Here is an 18785-nt window from a genome sequence, read left to right as displayed (position 1 = left end):
CGTTAGAGCACTTATGCAAATATGTGATGTCTTGATAAATCGAGCAAATATTTGAAGTTTACACAGCACCATTCTCGCATGAAAATATCTTAAAAGTTTATTTTGTGACCCAGAAAGAGTAATATTTCAAACTCTGTGTTCCTCTGCCACTGCCTCGTTTGAGTTTTGGACGAAATGGATTCTGAGATATTGCATTTCGTCATTTCGAGCTGCATAGAGACCAAAACAGCCAATCAGATTTTTTTTGCATCCAAGTCTGTGATTGGCTGGTTTTGTGGCACAAATATAACGGTGTACAGAAAGAGTTGAGCGGCACGGGCAAGCAACACATTGCGAGCAAGCGCAAGTGCAAAAGCTGAGCAACAGGGACTGCTATTGTGTGTGTGTGTGTGTATGGATAATAGCAAACACTGAAATACATTTTTTGCACGCAGCAATGAATTTTGTTCACTCAAATTTAGCTTTTCTTCGCTCAAAATAAATTTCTCCTCAAAATGCAACACTTGCACCTGCAATTTTTTTTTACCTGCGCTCTGAATAGTGGCACAAAAATAACGCCATAAGAATGTTGCTGAGGCACACTGTTTATTACGATCACAGCCTGCTATCTATAACAGCCTCACTATCTTTCTTGACTTGTTTGTGCGGGGATTCCTCCCACACGTGTGGGCACCACCATCAATACCAAGCTGGTATAAGACGTAGTTTTGTTTTGAATTGTGTCTTCTCTTTGTCGTTGTTTCACAGAACAACATCATGCTGTGGCGATAGTCAAATTGGCCAGCAGATGTCACTGTGGAGATGGCTTTCACATTCTTTCAAAGCCCGACACGGATGTTCCGAGCGTTTCAGTGTTTCAGGAAGCGTTGCAAATGCAGATTGTGAGAGTTGAACAAAAAAACACAAGACAATCATTTTGGCTGAGATGAAAACCATAAACTTACTGAAACCTAAAACTTAGACAGCACACTAAGGCTCGGAAACACTGGCCCAGGGAGCCACTGGGGGGAAGGCAAGAGGAGACAGGGACTATGTAGACACAAAAGAGGGGTAATCAGGGGAAGTGGAGACCGCTGGGAGAACAAGACAGGTGAGCAAAATCACAGGGGAAGTATTAGAGACAAGAGAGCATCTAAATAAAACAGACGCACACTCAAACAAATAGACTTAATACAAAAACAAAAGAAAAACAGAAACAAACTTGTTTTATTTATTGATTTGTTTGGCACTTAAAGCTACAACACTGTTTCTTTAGCATTAGATACACTGACCATGAGATAATTTCCAAGAAAAAAAAGTTAAAATGTTAATTTTATTTACTCGTTACCTTGGAGTTTTTCTCTGTTAAATTTAAAGTTTACTCTTTTTGGATCACTTTTTTCTCACTAAAAAAACATGTCCTCCCAAGGAGTAGTCTGCGATTTAACACGCTTTGTATTTTTGTTTACTTATTTATTTGTAATTTTACTGTTTTATTTCTGTGTTCGTTAAAATAGAAATTTTAAAAAATGCCACCTGGACAGTCCTGTGACAAAACCATGACGTCAGCGTTGCCAGCGTGGAACGAAGGCACGTCGCACGTCAGGTCCAGGAAGTAAACTCTCCGGTTCAGTCTGCAGGAAACTAAAAGAAGTCGGAGCAGTAAATACGTGTCCAATTCAACATTTCAGCACGCAGCCCTCCAGACCGGACACTGCGGCGTGACATAGCTACAGATTTTCTGCATCCGTTTGTGCGGGGTGCACAGTCGGCCAGCCTGTCAGCTGAGTAGTGAAGGTAAGTGAAAGAGAGGAGAGAGAGCTCGGTCCGTGCTGTGTATGACGGACCGAGCGGGGTGGGCGCGCTTGCTCGTGTGTGTCTGTGTCCTGCAAGCTCCGCGTGCCCGCGCGGACGCACTGCTCTTATGCGCTGTCCTCTCGCCGTCTGCTGCGTGGAACCTCTACCAAACCTGTATTTCTAAGGGGACCTATGGAGCAGCCCTCGCCATAATGTACACTAAGGTGGTATGGCAGCTGGTGACACTGCTTTGCTGTCAGGCCAGGAAGGGACAGCAGCCTGATGTGACATCTACGAAACTCCTCCCCCAACAGGACAGCAGCAGTGCGCCTGTCAGAGCATAGATTTGGAGCAGATGGTAAACTTTTTTCTATTTGAAGCTACACTATGTTCTAATACAGTAATAACACTGTAGCAGGCTAAAAGAGGCCATTGTATTATTATAAAATAAAACTGTTATACAAGTCAAAACTTAATTCAAACACAATGCAAAAGTGTGTACAGCAAATATGGATTTGATTTAGGGCTTTCTATGCTTCTATGTTTATTGATAATTAATCATTTTTGTGATTTTTTTCTTTTTAATTGAACACAATAATGTAATAATGCACAATATTCAAACATTATCTTGTTTTCGTATACTGTATGAAATCCCCTTTGTGGAGCATTTCCTCATAAACGCATGTGATTTCAGTAGCTGTGTTTTCGTGGTACAATGCATCTGGCAGGGTCTCTCGTGAAAAATTGATTCGGGGTGAGTGGATGACGTGTGATTGTGCCTCTTTACCTTACTATCTTCACCTGTGGCCACTAGCCATGACCAAAAGAATGACATCATGGATAAAAGTGGTATAAATGAGCTTTCTCCAAAAGGGACTGTCTGGCTCTCTTCAGATAAGTGAAGAGAGATCAGAAAACCACCTGCTGCATCTTAACCACGGCTGAGGTAGTTTGGCCATCTGAATGTGATGCATCCTGGCTGACTGCTAAGTGAGGTGTTTCAGACGTGTCTGACTGGGAGGAGATGACTTAATAGATGGTATATTTCTCTTTGGTATTTAGGTCACAATTAGCAGTTTTATATATATACTGGTAATATATTTGAAAAATATGACATTAGTAACATATTAATGTTGGTGTTTGATGTGGGCACACCTCCATCTGTATCTCTGCAGTAATGTTTCAAACATTAGGCACATAAAAGTGTGTTTTTGTGCAGCAGCTGTGCAGAGTAAACACAGTGAAGTTCAGATAGTCCACACACATTTGAATGCTCTACTGTATTTTACCAATGAAATGTAAGCCTGTCAAGTACATAACCTCAGAGTTACAGTGAACAGCTGCCAAATATTCAGTAGCTGGATTAAACTCTCTGGTTAATCTGTCATGGAATAAAAGGGAATGGGCCTCACCTCGTCATTGATCTGTTTGTCAGGCAGTTGTGCAATGACTGACAATGTCCAATGAGAAACTGTGTATAAACGTGGCTGTAATTGCTAAACATTTAATGCAGTACTAGTACTAGTACTAGAAAAACCTATTAAATGAAAGCTGAAAGTCTGTGCTTCAAACATATTTTCACTTTGTGAAAGTCTTTTTCTCAAATCTTACAGTCCTCACTATACCCCTGTGGTTTTTATTGTGTTACAGAGACAAGATGAATTTGCATGTAATGATGTGTATACAGTACATTGGATTGTAACCCCCATATTATCCATTTATTATGTACCGGTATGTACTCTATAACAATAGATATCTCTTATTTACAAGTGTTTCAAAGTGGCTGCTGGTTTAATTAGAGAAGCTATCACAATATGTTACTGTGAGCTATCGGGCAGCATTTTTCAGTGTTTCTTAATATTTAATAGAATTAAATAGTTCATCAAGAAGGTAATGACAAGATTACTTAAGAATCACAGTAGCTATTTGTTGCATTTGTAATCACTGTAATGCTGCACTTGTGGAATCTAAAGTATTTTATGTCTTCTGTCAGAGACATGAAAATGAAACCCAGGAATACATGTGTAATTTCTGTCATTACTATCAGCTGTGAGATGGTATGTAAATAATATAAATGTGTTAGGATATTTTTGAACTTTATAAAAGCTTCCACTGTGGTTTACATTACACTACACTACTGGTAGTGCTATGACATGGCTGGAACAATCCCCATCCCAGTCTTTGCATGTTTCTTTTCAAACTTTTTAATTTGAACCCAATTTCTTTTAGTAGAATAGATCATTTATCCATTTCCCTATGACATAAAGTAGTTCTTTATATTTTGCTTAGACGCAGCGATTTATTGAAACGTGTAAACACAAAAGGACAGCATTTATTTGTTAACACACTGAGCAGGCAAACGCTCTTGTCCTTTGGTAATTTTCAGGAATAGTTTTCTTGGTTTCTTGATTCCAAAACTATACAAGTAATAGCTATAGAAGTGCCAGTCCATCTGTTTGACAACATTCATAACACCACTGGAACCTCCACCATGTTGTACAGACTGCAGAAAATCAGTGTGCTTGAATGTACATGTGCACGTTCAGTGAATGAAATTTGTCACACAAGTGAAATTGAAACAGTAATGATGATTATAAAATGTCAGTGTTTTTAAATCTCTTCCAGCGAGCACTCGCATATCAAAGAATATGGTGGACTCCACGTTGGATCAAGTGGGAAAAAATCTGAGTGAAGCCATGAGGTTCCTGGGAGAGGAACAGAGGTAAGAGTTCGTCACACTGCAGGTACAAAATAATATCAGCAAACTACCAAGCAATTATCTTGAGTTAGGGATTGTGACCTCACCAATGCAATGCATTATGGGACCGCAACATACAAGTCTGAGTTATTGGAATATAGAGAGGTAGATTCTTGTTTTGGGTTTGAAAGTTTAATTGTGGACATTGGAAACTCATCATAATGTTGAGCTGCTGGGCTGTAAAATGATAACTGCACTTACACAAACCTGCTGCTGCACTAAAACGTGTTTGTATTGACATTTAATGCCATAATAAAAAGATATAAAACTACTTCATATCTGAATGACCTTTATTTTTAAGATACAGAGTACAGTCAACTGCAGGGCAGAATATTACAACACTGAAAGCGAAGTAACACTTTGCAAAATCTGTTTGTTTGTTTAGAGAGCCGGAGGCAGCAACAGAGAGACAGCATTTCAGCAGAAGCTGCATCCCTGGACCCCTTCAGGGAGAGTAAGGCGCACACACACACACACACACACACACACACACACACACACACACACACACACACACACTTACATGACAAAAACACATACACTCATATTCACACACAGGCAGTTCAGGTTGAAGATTATTGTTTTCTCAGCAGTTGTGATATACAGAAGTAAATTCTAATTGTCTTGTTAATGTGGGAGAAAGAACATGGAATCCTCTTTTTTCACAATACTGCGTTTGTTAAGAATTCACAGTGCTTCACTTGTTCCACATTTTATCGTGTTACCCTTATGAGATGTATGTATTAAAATGTAGTAATGTAAACCTCTATACATAATGACAATGTGAAAAAAATTGCTTGAAATTGTTGCAAATTTCTTAAAAATAAAAAAACAACATATAAATATTCACCGCCTTTGTCATTCGAGTCCACCTGTTATAAATTCAGTTAACTGGACATGATTTGGAAACGCTCACCCCTGTCAGTATAAGGTCCCATATCAGAGCACAAACTGAGCCATAAAGTCCAGTGAGTTGTGTGAGGACCTCTAAGACAGGATTGTATCAAAGCACAGATCTGGGAAAGGCTACAGAAAAGTTCTGCAGTATTAAAGGCCCTAATGAGCACAGTGGCCTCCATGATGAAGGAGTTTGGAGCCAGCAGGACTGTTCCTACATCTGGACCTCTGACAGAGCTCCAGCATTGCTCTGTAGAGAAACGAGAACCTTCCAGGAGGATAGCCATTTCTGTTGCCAGTCAGGTCTGTATGGTAGAGGGGGCAGATGGAACCCAAGCCTCAGTAAAATACACATGACAGCCTGACTGGAGGAAACCAGGCACTGCTCGACACTTTGCCAAAACCATCCCTGCAGTGAAGTATGGTGGTGGCAGCATCATGCTGTGGGGATTTTTAGTAGGCAGCAGGAACGATGCAGGAATGTACAGAGACATCTTTTGTGTGGGGAAAACATGTAATCCATTTTAGAGAAAGGCTGTAGCACGGTTAAATGTGAAACAAATCAAGCACTGGGAATACTTTCCAGATGCACTCCATTTATCAGTGTTGAGTCTGTGTGGATTAGAGAAAAAAATACATTTAAACTTGTGCATCCTCATTTAAATTTTATTTTTTTTGAAGTCACTGAACTGATACCAGCAATACCAGTGAATCAGCACTGGAAACGAGAGACGGCAGAATATTTTCTGAATAGGCAAAGATAAGTCCTACTTCTCAACAAGTTTCAAAGTGAATATAAAGGGAGGGATAGAGAGAAGCTGACAGGGAACGCTTTGTTGTTGGACTTTTAGATTTAGCTCCACTCACTTCAGTACATTATAGTACATTTGATATGAACTGTGAGAACTGTTCCTCGTGTCTCCTGTGCAGTGGTCAGGATGTTGCCACTGTACTGCGCCTGGTTCATAACCTTATTCATGAAGAGGAGGATGAAGAGGATAAACCCAGTCAGAAGTAAGTCAGTTTTATTTACATACCGCCATTTCACAATAATAGTCCGCACAAGGCTAATCAGAAAAGGCTCATCAGAAAGTGCTGTGTTCAACAGGATGCAGAATGTGGGTGAACACGGTCAGATGGCATTGCTGGGTCACAGCCTGGCAGCCTACATCTCAATGATGGACAAAGAACAACTGCGAAAGCTGACCACTCGGATCCAGTCTGACACCACCCTGTGGCTCTGCAGGCTCTTCAGGTATGACCCTGCAGCTGTGTGTCTGTGGAAATCACCATCATGCACATGCCATATGACATCTTGTCTTAATTATTAAAAGATTTCTGAAAATGAGGTCTACAAACATGCTAACTTGGTGACTTCTTCAGACTGATAATAACAGGACCAATTCCTTTTCGCTACAGACTTCATGAAATATTTACAGAAGAATAAGAAGTATTGTTTGAATTGATATTGTTTCTACAAAGCAAGTTTTGATTTTGCAAGGCCTGATGAGGAGGGCACCAGGGGCACCTCTACATTATGTTTTGGAGGCCACCTTTCCAGCTCCCCTCTTCATGCAAATGAGCTTGCTATTTTTTTAAATAAAATCTTAAAAATATGCCAATATAGAACAGAGTCCTAATATACTGCCGTTATATTTAGCATCTAATTTTTAACAGTTCTTCACTCGTCTCCATCCGGTCAACCCTCCCTGCACTCCCTGCTTCACCTCTCTTGTGCACTGTCTATTGCTTCGGTTGGTTATCCACGGGTATTTAAACTCATCCAGCTTCACTCTTATACCTGTCTCCCTCTCATTCACACGCATATATTTGTCTTGCTTCTATTGACTTTATCTCTACCATTCCACGCTCTCTTATACATCTGCGAACACCGCAGAGACTCCAGCCTGACCTCAAGTGTTAACCTATCCATCACCAGTGAAAGCAAGAAGGGGCTCAGAACTGATTGTTGATGTAATCCCACTCGTATCTTGAACCCATCTGTAACACTAGACATCTCACCACTGTGTGTCCTCATTTCATGTCCTGTACTGGCCTCATATATACGTCTCTGCCACTACTGACTTCCTCATGTACTGCCACAGTTGCTCTCTTGGCACCCTATGGTATGCTTTCTGTAGATCTACAACAGCACAGTGCAGCTCTTTATCACCTTTTCTATATTTCTCAATGAACACTCTCAAAGTGTTCTCATCCTAACCTTGCTTTATCAAGTCTTTCTCATAGCGTCATAAATGGCCTGTATTTGTATAGCGCTTTTCTAGTCCCTAAGGAGCCCAAAGCGCTTTATACTACATTCAGTCATCCACACATTCACACACTGGTGATGGCAAGCTACATTGTAGCCACAGCTGCCCTGGGGCGCATTGCTGAATCAAAACAACAGAAATATTTCTCATAATGAAATTTGCTTATTTGGACTATTACTTTAATCCTTTTGCACTGTCCAACCGTCCATGCTGCTCATCTGTTCCTCAGGTATGAGAATGGGTCTACCTGCTTTCATGAGGATGACAGGGATGGCCTTGTAAAAGTGTGCCGGCTCGTTATCAACGCTCGCTATGAAGAATATGCCACTGAAGGTTATGTGGTCCTAAACACCAGGCAGCCAGTCATCTATCAGAGTGCCTCCTGCAGGCCTGGTCTCGGACAGCATCTGTGCAGCCAGGTAGGATGGCTGGGACACACGAGCTTTAAAAAAGGCGTGTGTAAATACTTTATAGGAATACACCTAAAGTCACGGTAATGGCAGATCCAATCCTACACTACCAACTAATTTTAGAAGTAGAGCACTATTCCTTTAGTTTTGGGGTGATTAATCTTACATTTTTTGTCAATGTATGTAACAGTGTGTTTACCTAGCATGATTGCTTTGAGGGGAAAGGCACCAGAGATGACACTGCTTTTATCCTTTGATTCCACTTTTTTTTTTAAAATCAAACCTGAAATAATAATATTGTAACTTATACACTTCAGACTTTTTCCTTCATTTTTCCTTTGGTTTTTTTTTTGGGGGGGGGGGGGTTGAAGGACAGTATTACCATTATATAGGATCTCTTGTACTTCATCCAGTTGAATACACAATAGATAGTGATTTTCATGCCAGTGTTTGTATCATTAGCTTGGCCTGCCTCTCTCCAGTTTGTGCACAGTGCCATGCAACACCCTCTTTGGATCCCAACACCAAATGGTAGGAGAACACAGATTAGAAAAACACATACACCTATCTGTCAGGTAGTTTAGATAAAAACTATTTTGGCTTGGATCCTTTTTGTCATCGTCAGGATGTTGCCCTGTTGGAAAAACTCATCAAAGAGGACATAAATGCAGGGAAGCTTCCTTTGTTGCTGATTGCCAATGCAGGTAAAGGACAGCCACAGTTTATACATTGCACTTTATATATGTCTGTGCTTAAAGAGTTAAAGATGATACATTTGATGGTAAAACAGCAATTCAGAATACAGAGAATACTGTGCATTTTGAATATGAACTTCAGTGACTTAATTATATGTTTTTGGTATATTTCCATTCATCCAACCATCCATTCTCTTCCACTTATCCATTATTTTAATTTTTCAGGTACCCCTGGAGCAGGGCACACAGACAAGTTAGGTCGACTGAAGGAACTGTGTGATCAGTACAACATGTGGCTTCATGTAGAGGGGTGGGTAGCTCCTGTCAACCTCTAAAATAGATGGATTGCAAAAACAAAACAATTTCAAATGGATGTTTAGACTGATTTTATATTCATGCAAAGTACATTTTCGATGACCCAGCTTCTGTGATATTATGGTGGCTCGAAAATGATACTTGGTTGCTGCCAAGCAGCTGAAAAAAAGAAGCCAATTTGTTTGGATCAATCCGAACACTATCTGTCAGGTTATGTGGGTTATTGTTGAGGCAGCAGTCTAAGCAGATATGCTCAGACCTGACTCTGGGCATAGACTACCATGACCTGGATGACTGTGAACCTTCACGGACATGTGTGAAACATTTCACATCAGTGAGCCGTCCCAGTCATACGTTCAAATCACCCCAACTGCTCCTTGCTCTCCACACTCTAAGCCCCTTCTCAATGGACGAGCTCTTTATCACTAGCCCTTTCTCCAAGGAAGAGCTCAACTACATTTCTGAGAAAACTAATTTCCACTTCTTGTATTTGCAATATCATCATTTCAGTCAATACCCAGAGCTCAAGGACACATCAGAGTCGCTCAATCAGTGAATTGTCATCTTTACTTTCACATTCAGCTCACTCTTCACCATAGTCAATCAGTACAATTCTGCTATCTGTCTCTCACTCAACTCCCTCCTTACTCTTGAATAAAGCCCCAGAAACCTAGACAGGGTACTCCATCCTTTTCCAGCTGAGAACCATGGCCTAAGACTTGGAGGTTCTCCAGTCTTTGCCTAGTGAGGCTAACATAACCACGTCATTTGCAAAAAAATAGACTGGTAAGTAGAGCAACACTTCCCCCTGATGGTTTGCCAGAATTGCTTTGAGGCAGACTGAAAGCCTATATTTGTGGCCTAACCAAACCAAACCACGCCTGCCTGCTGCCTCTCACCAAAGACAACTTCAAAAGAACAAAATTGAGCTCTTCTTCAGGAGACCGGTTCCAGAAATCTAGCTGTGTATTGATATGATCCCAATTATGTCTAACTCTCTTGTCTTCATCCATTTTCTTACCTGTACAACTATAGCAAAAGCTTGGTTTGCACTGCTCTTTGCCACTAATTCTTGAAGAAAAAGTGGAGTTGTTTTTTTTAAATTTACATCGCTGCTGTAATGTTAGCTGATTATGTGTTTTCTTTTTCAGGGTTAATCTGGCGACCCTAGCACTGGGTCAGGTCACCTCTTCTATCATGGTAAACTTATATTAAAATCTATCCAATATGGGGTTATACTACAACTGTAAAAAAAGAAAGCACACTCCATTGAAATTCAAAGGTTTTACATATCAGGACTTAATAAAAAAAATTTTTTTTTACCGGATTCCTTACCAGGCTCTATTATTAGAAGATAAAGAAACTGTGTGGAAAAGAAAAAAAAAAAGTACATCGTTGCTTCTATATGAAATAAGCTAAGTAGTAGCCTGGTGTTGATAATCAAATTCAGTTGATTAACTGATTATCACCAAGTGTGACCACCTCTATAAAAGTAGAGGTTTTGGCAGTTTGCATGGCTGGAGCATTTAGATGTGTGTTGCAGTGATCTTAGAGAAGCAATTGTTGCTGCCCATCAGGCCAGGAAGGCCATTTCCAAACAGTTTGAAGTATATAATGCTACAGTGACAATGATTATTCACAAGTGCAAAACATTCGAAAACAGATGCTGATTTTCCCTGTAGTGGATGTTTCAGCAAATTCACATCAAGGTCAGGGTATGTCTGCCAAAAATCAAAAAAACACATCCATAAAACCAGCTACATCTGAGTCTACAGGTTTCAGTTAGCATGAGAACTGCTTAAAGTTACAAGAATGAAGGCACACTTGAAGAACAAGAATGGCTTGTTTGGAAGGATTCTCAGGAAAAAAGTATTTAGCATCTCACTAAAAAGAACATGATAGTATGGGTTAGGGTCGTAAAACAGCACCTGAACAAATCACAAAACTTCTAGAACTGCCTTTTGGACAGACGAGACCAAAGTGGAGATGCTTTTTGTCATAATGCACAGAACCACTCTTGGTAAAAGCAAACACAGCACATCTGCACAAATCACCTCCTGCGACCTGCATGAGGGGATTTGTTTTTGTTTTACAGTCATGGTTCCTGGGTACCATGCCTTCTTAGTCAATAATGAACTCCTTTGGATATCAAATTAGTCTAGAGTCAAATGAGAGGACAAGGTAATGTGTTAGGAATTAAAGAATGTGCAGAAGAGTGGTGGACCTTCCAGTTCTTGTGTCCTATGGTAAATGGCAGTTAGGATCCATGTTGCCAGGCAGTGAGCACAGGGCAAACTAGAGGATATTGGGCACTTTACTGTTACCAGTACTACCTTCTATGACAATCTTTTGGCAATTGGAGGTGTTGGACTACCTGTGGGACCTCCATAGGATCCAGATACCATCTCATGCTGCCAGTAGTGACACTGACCCCAGTTAAATGTAAAACAGTCAGCTTTGGCGGTTGTCTCATTGTCGCCCCTCTAGTGCACTTGTTGTGTTCATTAACACTAGAGCAGTTGAAACTGATGACCAACCCCTTTTACTACTTACCAGATATATCCCAAAAGTTTGAATGTCTTGATTCTTCACTGATTAAAAGTGTTCCTTTAATTTGTTTTGAAGATACAAGTGAAAGTTTAGAAACTCAACAGAAATAAGAGCACTTGATTCTCTCCTTCCCACAGCCTCCAATGTATGAGACATTCTTGTAAGTGTTAATGTAAGTTCTGTGTATCGGTGTTGGTCTTTCATGTCTCTGCAGGCAGCCACCAGAAGTGACAGTATGACACTGACACCAGGTCCGTGGCTAGGACTGCCGGCTGTGACTGCTGTCACCCTCTACAGACATGAAGACCCTGCACTGGTGGGCTGACATCATTTTCAGAGAAACTGAAAGAGTGCATATTGTGATCACTTTTGTGACATCTTTTGGTGATCCAGTGGGGTCTTGGGAATTATGTTTGTGCAACTCCCTCATTGCTCTGCGTCTCTGTACTGTGTCTCCCAGTCTCTGGCAGCAGGTTTAACTTCCAGCCACCCTGTGGAGAAGCTACGGGCACTGCCTCTCTGGCTGTCCCTACAGTACCTTGGTCACAATGGAATTGTTCAGAAGATAAAACACGCTACTACTCTGGTGAGGATTACTAATATAGGAAATATGTCTAGGATATGTACATAGCTACATTTCCTATATAAAATGTCAACGTGTCATCTTAAAGACTGCCTTATTGGTTTGTCAAAGCAGAAAACACAGTTACAAACAATGCCCTTTATTTTGCATAGCCATTGTACAGTTTCAGGACCATGGAGGAGCCTGTGATTCAGTATTGAGAGTCTTCTATCAGTACAGAACGTTATATGTCACAAGATCGGTTCATTGGTTCAATAGACTAACATTAGTTTATGTTAGCTAACTAGTAAAAGAACTAATAATTCGTTTTCATTCCTCCCCATATCAACAACCTCCATGTGTAGAACACAAAGAAGCCATCATTTTGTGTGCATGATTACACACATGATTGCTTTGCAATGATGGCTTTGCAATCACAGTGATTTACTGTCTGCTCTTGAAACAACTGCTCGCTTGAATCAACTGTCTGTTTACAGGAAGAGGGTCCTAATGCGATTGGTTAAAAGTTTACATTTATTTCAGGAATGAATGCATGACATGTTTGCACATTTGACTTCTTTTTGTCTCCCTCCTAGAGCCAGCTGTTCCTTCAGAAAGTAAAATCTCTAACCTGTATCAAAACATTGGTAGGTGAATTTTTCATGTTCTGAAATTAATCATGATGTGTACCATACTAAAATGTGCAGACTTAGCTCAAAATGAAGGATGGCTTCTACGAGTAATGTTAATGAATATGAAGGAATTAGTTTTTAGCAACTGATTACAAAATATCCAGATGCACCTCAGTAAAAAACCCAACGCAACAAGCAAACAAAAAAAAAAACAAAACACAATTTTGCAGTGTGCAATGATGAAAATGAATATCATTTGCTGAAGTAATAGTTTGTTAAAGTATTTAAATTAGGGTGTCACAAAAATTGTCCAAGATGAGCCGTAAATATCAACAGGATTACAAAATACCTTTTAAGATGAAAGATGTGAAGATGGTGTGTATTATGGTGTAGAGATGGCACGATACCACTTTATGTCCGACACAATACCGATATCATAAATTTAGATATCTGCCGATACCGATATGAATCCGATAAAGTGTATTTTTAATCAATAAAACTGTTTTTTTTAATATCTTGCTGCATTTTGTATAAGTTCATACTCAAGTTTAAAAAAAAAAAACACCAAAGCTATTTAGTTATACCTGTATGCAAAAAATACACTGCACCCAAAATATTTCATAGTTCAGCAATACTGATCAATCTAATAAACTTAAACCTGCACCATCCTCCCTATTCTGGTATTTTAAAGAGTACTTAGCAGAAAAATTTAGCAGCCTAACTAATAGGGTTGCCAACTCCCAGCAAAAGAAAAAAACATAGGGAGCCACACCCCACCCTCCACCTCATGATGCTTAATCAATGTAATCAACTTTAATTTGATGCAGTGTGAAAGAAATTGCACAGAACTCAATTATTTTCAAGAATAATTAAATAGATTCAACATCTCTCTTCAACAGAATTGCAGACTGCACAGATGGTACCCTCCCAAAGGAAAAAGTACTGTAGCTTACTAGGGTATATTAGACTTTATAGTTACTATATACAGTAATGGACTTCTATACATTTTACATCAGATAAAAAACTTTGGGTGTAAGATTCAGATAATTATTTATTAAAAGCTCGACATTTTAAATGAGAATAAGAAAGAAAAGTATGTCTTTGTGCCCCCCTTTCCCTGTTAATGGCCTAACTGCCCCCCTGGCTAAACTTTGCTAGACCCGCCCCTGCACAGTTACCAGCTGTCAGCTACGTAGAAAAGGATCCTGGTGTGGAAAGTAATATTAAATAAAATCTAACAGCAGTTTATCAAGCTTTAAACATGCTGCTGTTGTTTAGCCGCTGGTTTCCTCTTTCTGGTGCAAAGTGGGCCAAAAACAAACAAGAGAGAAAAGCTGATCAGCTGATCATTGATCAGTTTCATGATTGCAGTAGCAACAGGAGAGGGAGGGAGAGAGAAGAGGCAGTCGCTCCATATATCAGTTGTTAAGCTTAACGTGGGAATGCTTTACTAACATTCAGAGATGAACTTACACACTTTCTTTACTTCTCACTGGGATAACTTTCTCGGAGATGAAATGCCGGTTTGGTAGCGAGGCTCCAAATGCTCAACCAGACCGCCGACAGGTCTCGCAGACCACAGCCGCTGAGTTACGCCGTGTCGCAAGCTTTGTGAGATGCTTTCCTGATATTTAATGGATCGGATTACATTTTTTTATTTCTCTCCGATATCCGATCCAGTAATTTAGGTCAGTATCAGACCGATACGTAATATCGGATCGGTCCATCCCTATTATGGTGTATTAGGGCCAGGTTTTTATGTATAATAATTATTTGTAAAATGTGTGATTTAAACAAAATATATATATCTTGGGATCTGCTGAAATCCTGAATGCTGAAATGCTGAAAATTGGAAGCAACCTTTGAATCTTATTAGCTCAGAACTGAATAAAATGTTTTTTTTTAAATGTGACATAAATTGCCAGTAAAATTTGAATAAGACAAAAGTAAGGGATAAATTAAATATTAGGATGCACAGTAGGATTGTACACGACTAGTTGACTAGATATCTGATCGTTGCTATGGTCACACATACTAGTTGTTTAATCTCATTGTTAATTTTAACTGATGGTCAGTTTGGGTAAATAGCTGTGTCATAAATGTTATGCAGCTCTCTGCCACCAGATAAAGCATTGTTGTTGAAAAGTCTGATCTTTTTGTTAACACTATTGTTGTTAGTTCTTTTAAAGACAACACAATGAGAATGTGGATAGAAGCCGATATGAGCTTTTTTAAAGGTGGATGGGCTCTCCCTTGGCAATAGTGTGAGGAGTTGAGTGATTCAGGAGGGGCCCCAAGTAGAGCTGCTACTCCACCACATCAAAAAAGCCAGCTGAGGCAGTCACATCCTAGGTAAGGTGTTCAGGCTGGCCATGTCCCACCGAGGGGATGGATACAGGACATGCTGGAGAGAAATTATGTCTCTCGGTTGACCTGGGAACACTACATAAGGTGGAGAAGGTTGCTAGAGAGACGGAAGTCTTGTCGTGACACTTTCCACGTGACACGTCGCAAGTTATTAGTTGTTTGGATATGAATTTGTCATATTTCAACTTTTTTGTAACATATTAAACACTGATTTGTTTTAATGTTCTTCTTCTTTGTTTGTTTGGAATATAACGTGGAATATTCATAATGCACGATGCGAGATGCCACACAGGTAAGTGGCATGAGTCATTATTGAAGGATGTGATTAGTGACCCCCAACATGAAGATGGTTTTGTGTATTCCACGGGCTAGTTGTCAGGCGGCTTTTGCCTCCTGGTAGGGTCTTCCATGGCAAATTGGTCCTGGGTGAGGGGCCACACAAAGAGCATTACAGAAGACCTGTATGAGTGTAAGATCAAGGGAACTGTTCACCCTGCCCAGGATGGAGTTACCGGACCCCCAACCTGGAGCCAAGCCCGTGTAGGGTAGCTGAGGGAGAGCGCCTGGTGGCCAGGCCTCAACCCATGGGGCCTGGCCGGGTGCAGCCTGAAGAAGGGACATGGGTCCACACTCCTGTGTGCTTACCACCTGCAGGACGCTCTTTCCCTACCTCTCTGGTGGGGAAAGAGCCTGAGCTAGTGTGTGAGGTTGAGAGATAATGACTAGATATAGTTGGACTCACCTCAACACAGGATTTAGGCTCTGGAACCAGTCTCCTGAAGAGGGCTGGACTATGTCCCAGTCTGGAGTTGCCCTTTGTGAGAGGCAGTGGGCTCGGGTGGGTATCTTGGTATCCCCTCACCTTGCTGCCTGTATATTGGAGGTTTTTCCAGTGGACGAGGGGGTTAGCTCATTTATGCACCAAATGACAGTTCACAGTACCCGGCCTTGAAAACCCTTGGTGGGGTGCTTGAGAGTGCTTCACCTGGGGACTCAGTGAGACCTGAGGAAGGGGCGTGACTGAGAGGAATGGCCTGCCTAATCTGAACCTGAGTGATGTTCTGTTACTGGACTCTTGTGCAAACCACACTTTGTCCATAACAAATACCGTGTTAGAACCTAAAGGTGTCCATGAGTACATGTGGCACCAGGACACTCTTGGACACTTGGGTGTCCAAGAGAGGGGCTGAGCTGAGCTGTCAACTGATCAGCATTCTCCCCCACCACTGATGTTGAGTTGGATTAGGTGGTGGGGGAGGATGCTGGACAGACCTGGCACACCTAAACATATAGTGAGGGTGGTCTGGGAATGCCGAGCAGAGGCCCTGGTCCCGAGATCTTCAATTTGCACCTTAGGCAGAGCTTCTAAAGGGAGAGGTGGCATTCCAAGGGAGACTAGGGACATTGAGTTCAAATGAATCATGTGCAGCACCTCTGTTGCTGAGGCTGCTGCACTGGGCTGCAGCCACAAACCACCTGTCATGGTGGTAACCGGATGGTGGACACCGGACCACACTGTGTATAGTGCAGAAGTTCACATAGCTCCCATGACAGGGTGGAGTGCTCCTGACTTCAAATAAGTATATTGTTAGACAGTAAACGGAATACTTTGCGGACCTTCTTAATCCCAGTGATATATAATAGAGGAAGTAGAGGAGGAGGATGAGGAAGGTGACTCATCCATCACTGAGGCAGCTCCTTGGTGGCAGAACACCTATCACATTAAAAAATTCTACTTCACCAGCAAACAAAAATCCAGATGAATTCATGGTGTCTCACTTTTTACTTGTATAACCACAACAGAGGCAGTGCAGACTGTCAAATAAAGGCAAATACAGCAAGACAGCTCCTTACACAACACACCAGCTTTATCCCTGATCAGATTTGCACACTGTTAGCCCTCTGCCTTACTGCCACATATTTTAAGTACGAGGATTTCTATAGACAAAAGCATGAATGTGCCATGGGCTCCCCAGTATGACCCACTATATCGAACCTTTACATTAGAGGAAGCTCTTGGCTCTTTCAAAGTGATAACATCTAGCGACTGATACAGATAGTTGGATGATATTTGGGTCAAAACCTGTGCTGTTCACATCAACTCAGTGGAAATAAAAAGTTCATCTTGAAAGATACAAAAGATAATAGTTTTCTGTTTCTGGCCTGTGCTGTTGGATTTGAGGAGGATGGAAGGCTCAACACAAGTACTCGACAAAACTCCCTAAAAAAAAAAAAAAAGCTAAGGGAAATAGTTATATACTGTGCAATGCAGCAAGGAGTGCACAGACCTCAACACTGGAGAAACAACAGCAGCCAGATAGCAAAACATAGAAGAGCTACCTTGACAGGACAAGGCTCAGCTCTACACCTAGACTCAAAGGATAAAGGTCACTCACTTGAGAACACCACTGTTCATGTTTTGTAAGACAGATGGTTTGAACGAGAAGTTCACATAGTTCGCATGACAGGGTGTTCTCACCTGAAACTTTTGGTGGCAATAAACCACACCTTTTTTCACACTTTGGCTCATGTGATGGCACACTTGATTAATAGTGGGTCCATGACTTCATTCTAGTCTTTTTCGTAAATTGTGGTTATTTGTGGCAACTTGATCAAATGGTCAATAAGATTTAAAACATGTGGAACAGAGGCTGATTACTTTCATAAGGCTGGAAAGAAAATGACTCGGAGAGAGTGATGTTGACAGAATTGAGCTTGACAGCGTGGGAAAGTAAAAGCGATACGAAGCATAAAATCACAGTCTAATACAGATGCAGTGAACATTTAGTGTTCTGCTAATGAGCTCTATGGGCATATGTGTGTGAGAGAGAGAGACTTCCTTTTTGTATGTTTGTATAACTGTAGTTATAGTCAGTGTGGGTTACTTTGGTTCCAGGGTGTGGTGTCGCCGATTCCACCCATCTCCAGGGCTTCTCTGCAGGATGTTCTGGGTTCTCTCATGCTGTCTATTGTACGTGGGGCCAAGCCTCTGCCCATCTTCCTCTCTACTCTTTCCCCAGTCCCCTCTGTCCTCCCTTTTCTTGTTTTGATTTTCTTCTTACTATTAATCACCATTTCCCTTCACCTACATCAGCTCAACAGTCTTCATTGGCTAATGGATGGACCACTTCTTCTTAATTGTTTATGTTATTCATAACTCAGGCATGTTCTTTGAGGTACTTCAGAGAATGCCTCTCTACACTCGAGTTGTTGCATTTGAAAAAAATAATTGAGTCATGCACCCGTGCCTTTACTTGGCACTTAAATACATGTCGATGTAAGAGTATTGATGTTACTAGAACTAAAACTTTTTTCAGTCCACTAAGCTTGCAGAAATAAGTAGTAAATAAGGTATTTCTTCAGCTGTTAAACATGATGTATAATCCTCAGTTATGAGGTTGTTGTCAGGAGTTTACATATAAATTTGGGCTTTTAATTATTTCTTTGAACTGTTCTTTTTTCATGATGGGAGATTATGCAGCATACAACTTTAATAACTTGGGTTTTAATTGGATATTTCCTCTAATCAAACGTGCACATACGGGCTCAGATA

At 40.8% G+C, this 18785-nt stretch overlaps 1 protein-coding gene across 2 annotated transcripts in view; it reads left to right on the top strand.

Moving 5' to 3' along the window:
- The first annotated feature begins 1499 nt into the window (after positions 1-1499).
- pdxdc1 (pyridoxal-dependent decarboxylase domain containing 1) overlaps positions 1500-18785 on the top strand; it is a 38970-nt gene continuing 21684 nt past the window's right edge. Inside the window, exons 1-13 of one of the 2 annotated variants that reach the window (XM_040045981.1) lie at positions 1500-1776; positions 4402-4498; positions 4920-4988; positions 6362-6445; positions 6540-6686; positions 7931-8120; positions 8574-8642; positions 8737-8815; positions 9032-9116; positions 10273-10321; positions 11886-11987; positions 12132-12257; positions 12830-12880. In XM_040045981.1, the coding sequence (XP_039901915.1) occupies positions 4425-4498; positions 4920-4988; positions 6362-6445; positions 6540-6686; positions 7931-8120; positions 8574-8642; positions 8737-8815; positions 9032-9116; positions 10273-10321; positions 11886-11987; positions 12132-12257; positions 12830-12880 (1125 nt within the window). In that variant the 5' untranslated portion in view covers positions 1500-1776; positions 4402-4424. Of the gene's footprint in view, positions 1777-1814; positions 2135-4401; positions 4499-4919; positions 4989-6361; positions 6446-6539; positions 6687-7930; positions 8121-8573; positions 8643-8736; positions 8816-9031; positions 9117-10272; positions 10322-11885; positions 11988-12131; positions 12258-12829; positions 12881-18785 lie in introns of those variants that run through there. The other variant, XM_040045982.1, reaches the window with a different exon arrangement.

This window comes from Simochromis diagramma, unplaced genomic scaffold, assembly GCF_900408965.1.
Source record: "Simochromis diagramma unplaced genomic scaffold, fSimDia1.1 OVJJ01000150.1, whole genome shotgun sequence".
NCBI classification, from domain to species: Eukaryota; Metazoa; Chordata; class Actinopteri; order Cichliformes; family Cichlidae; genus Simochromis; species Simochromis diagramma.
Note: the sequence above shows the minus strand (reverse complement) of the source record. Positions and strands in the feature narration are given on the sequence as shown.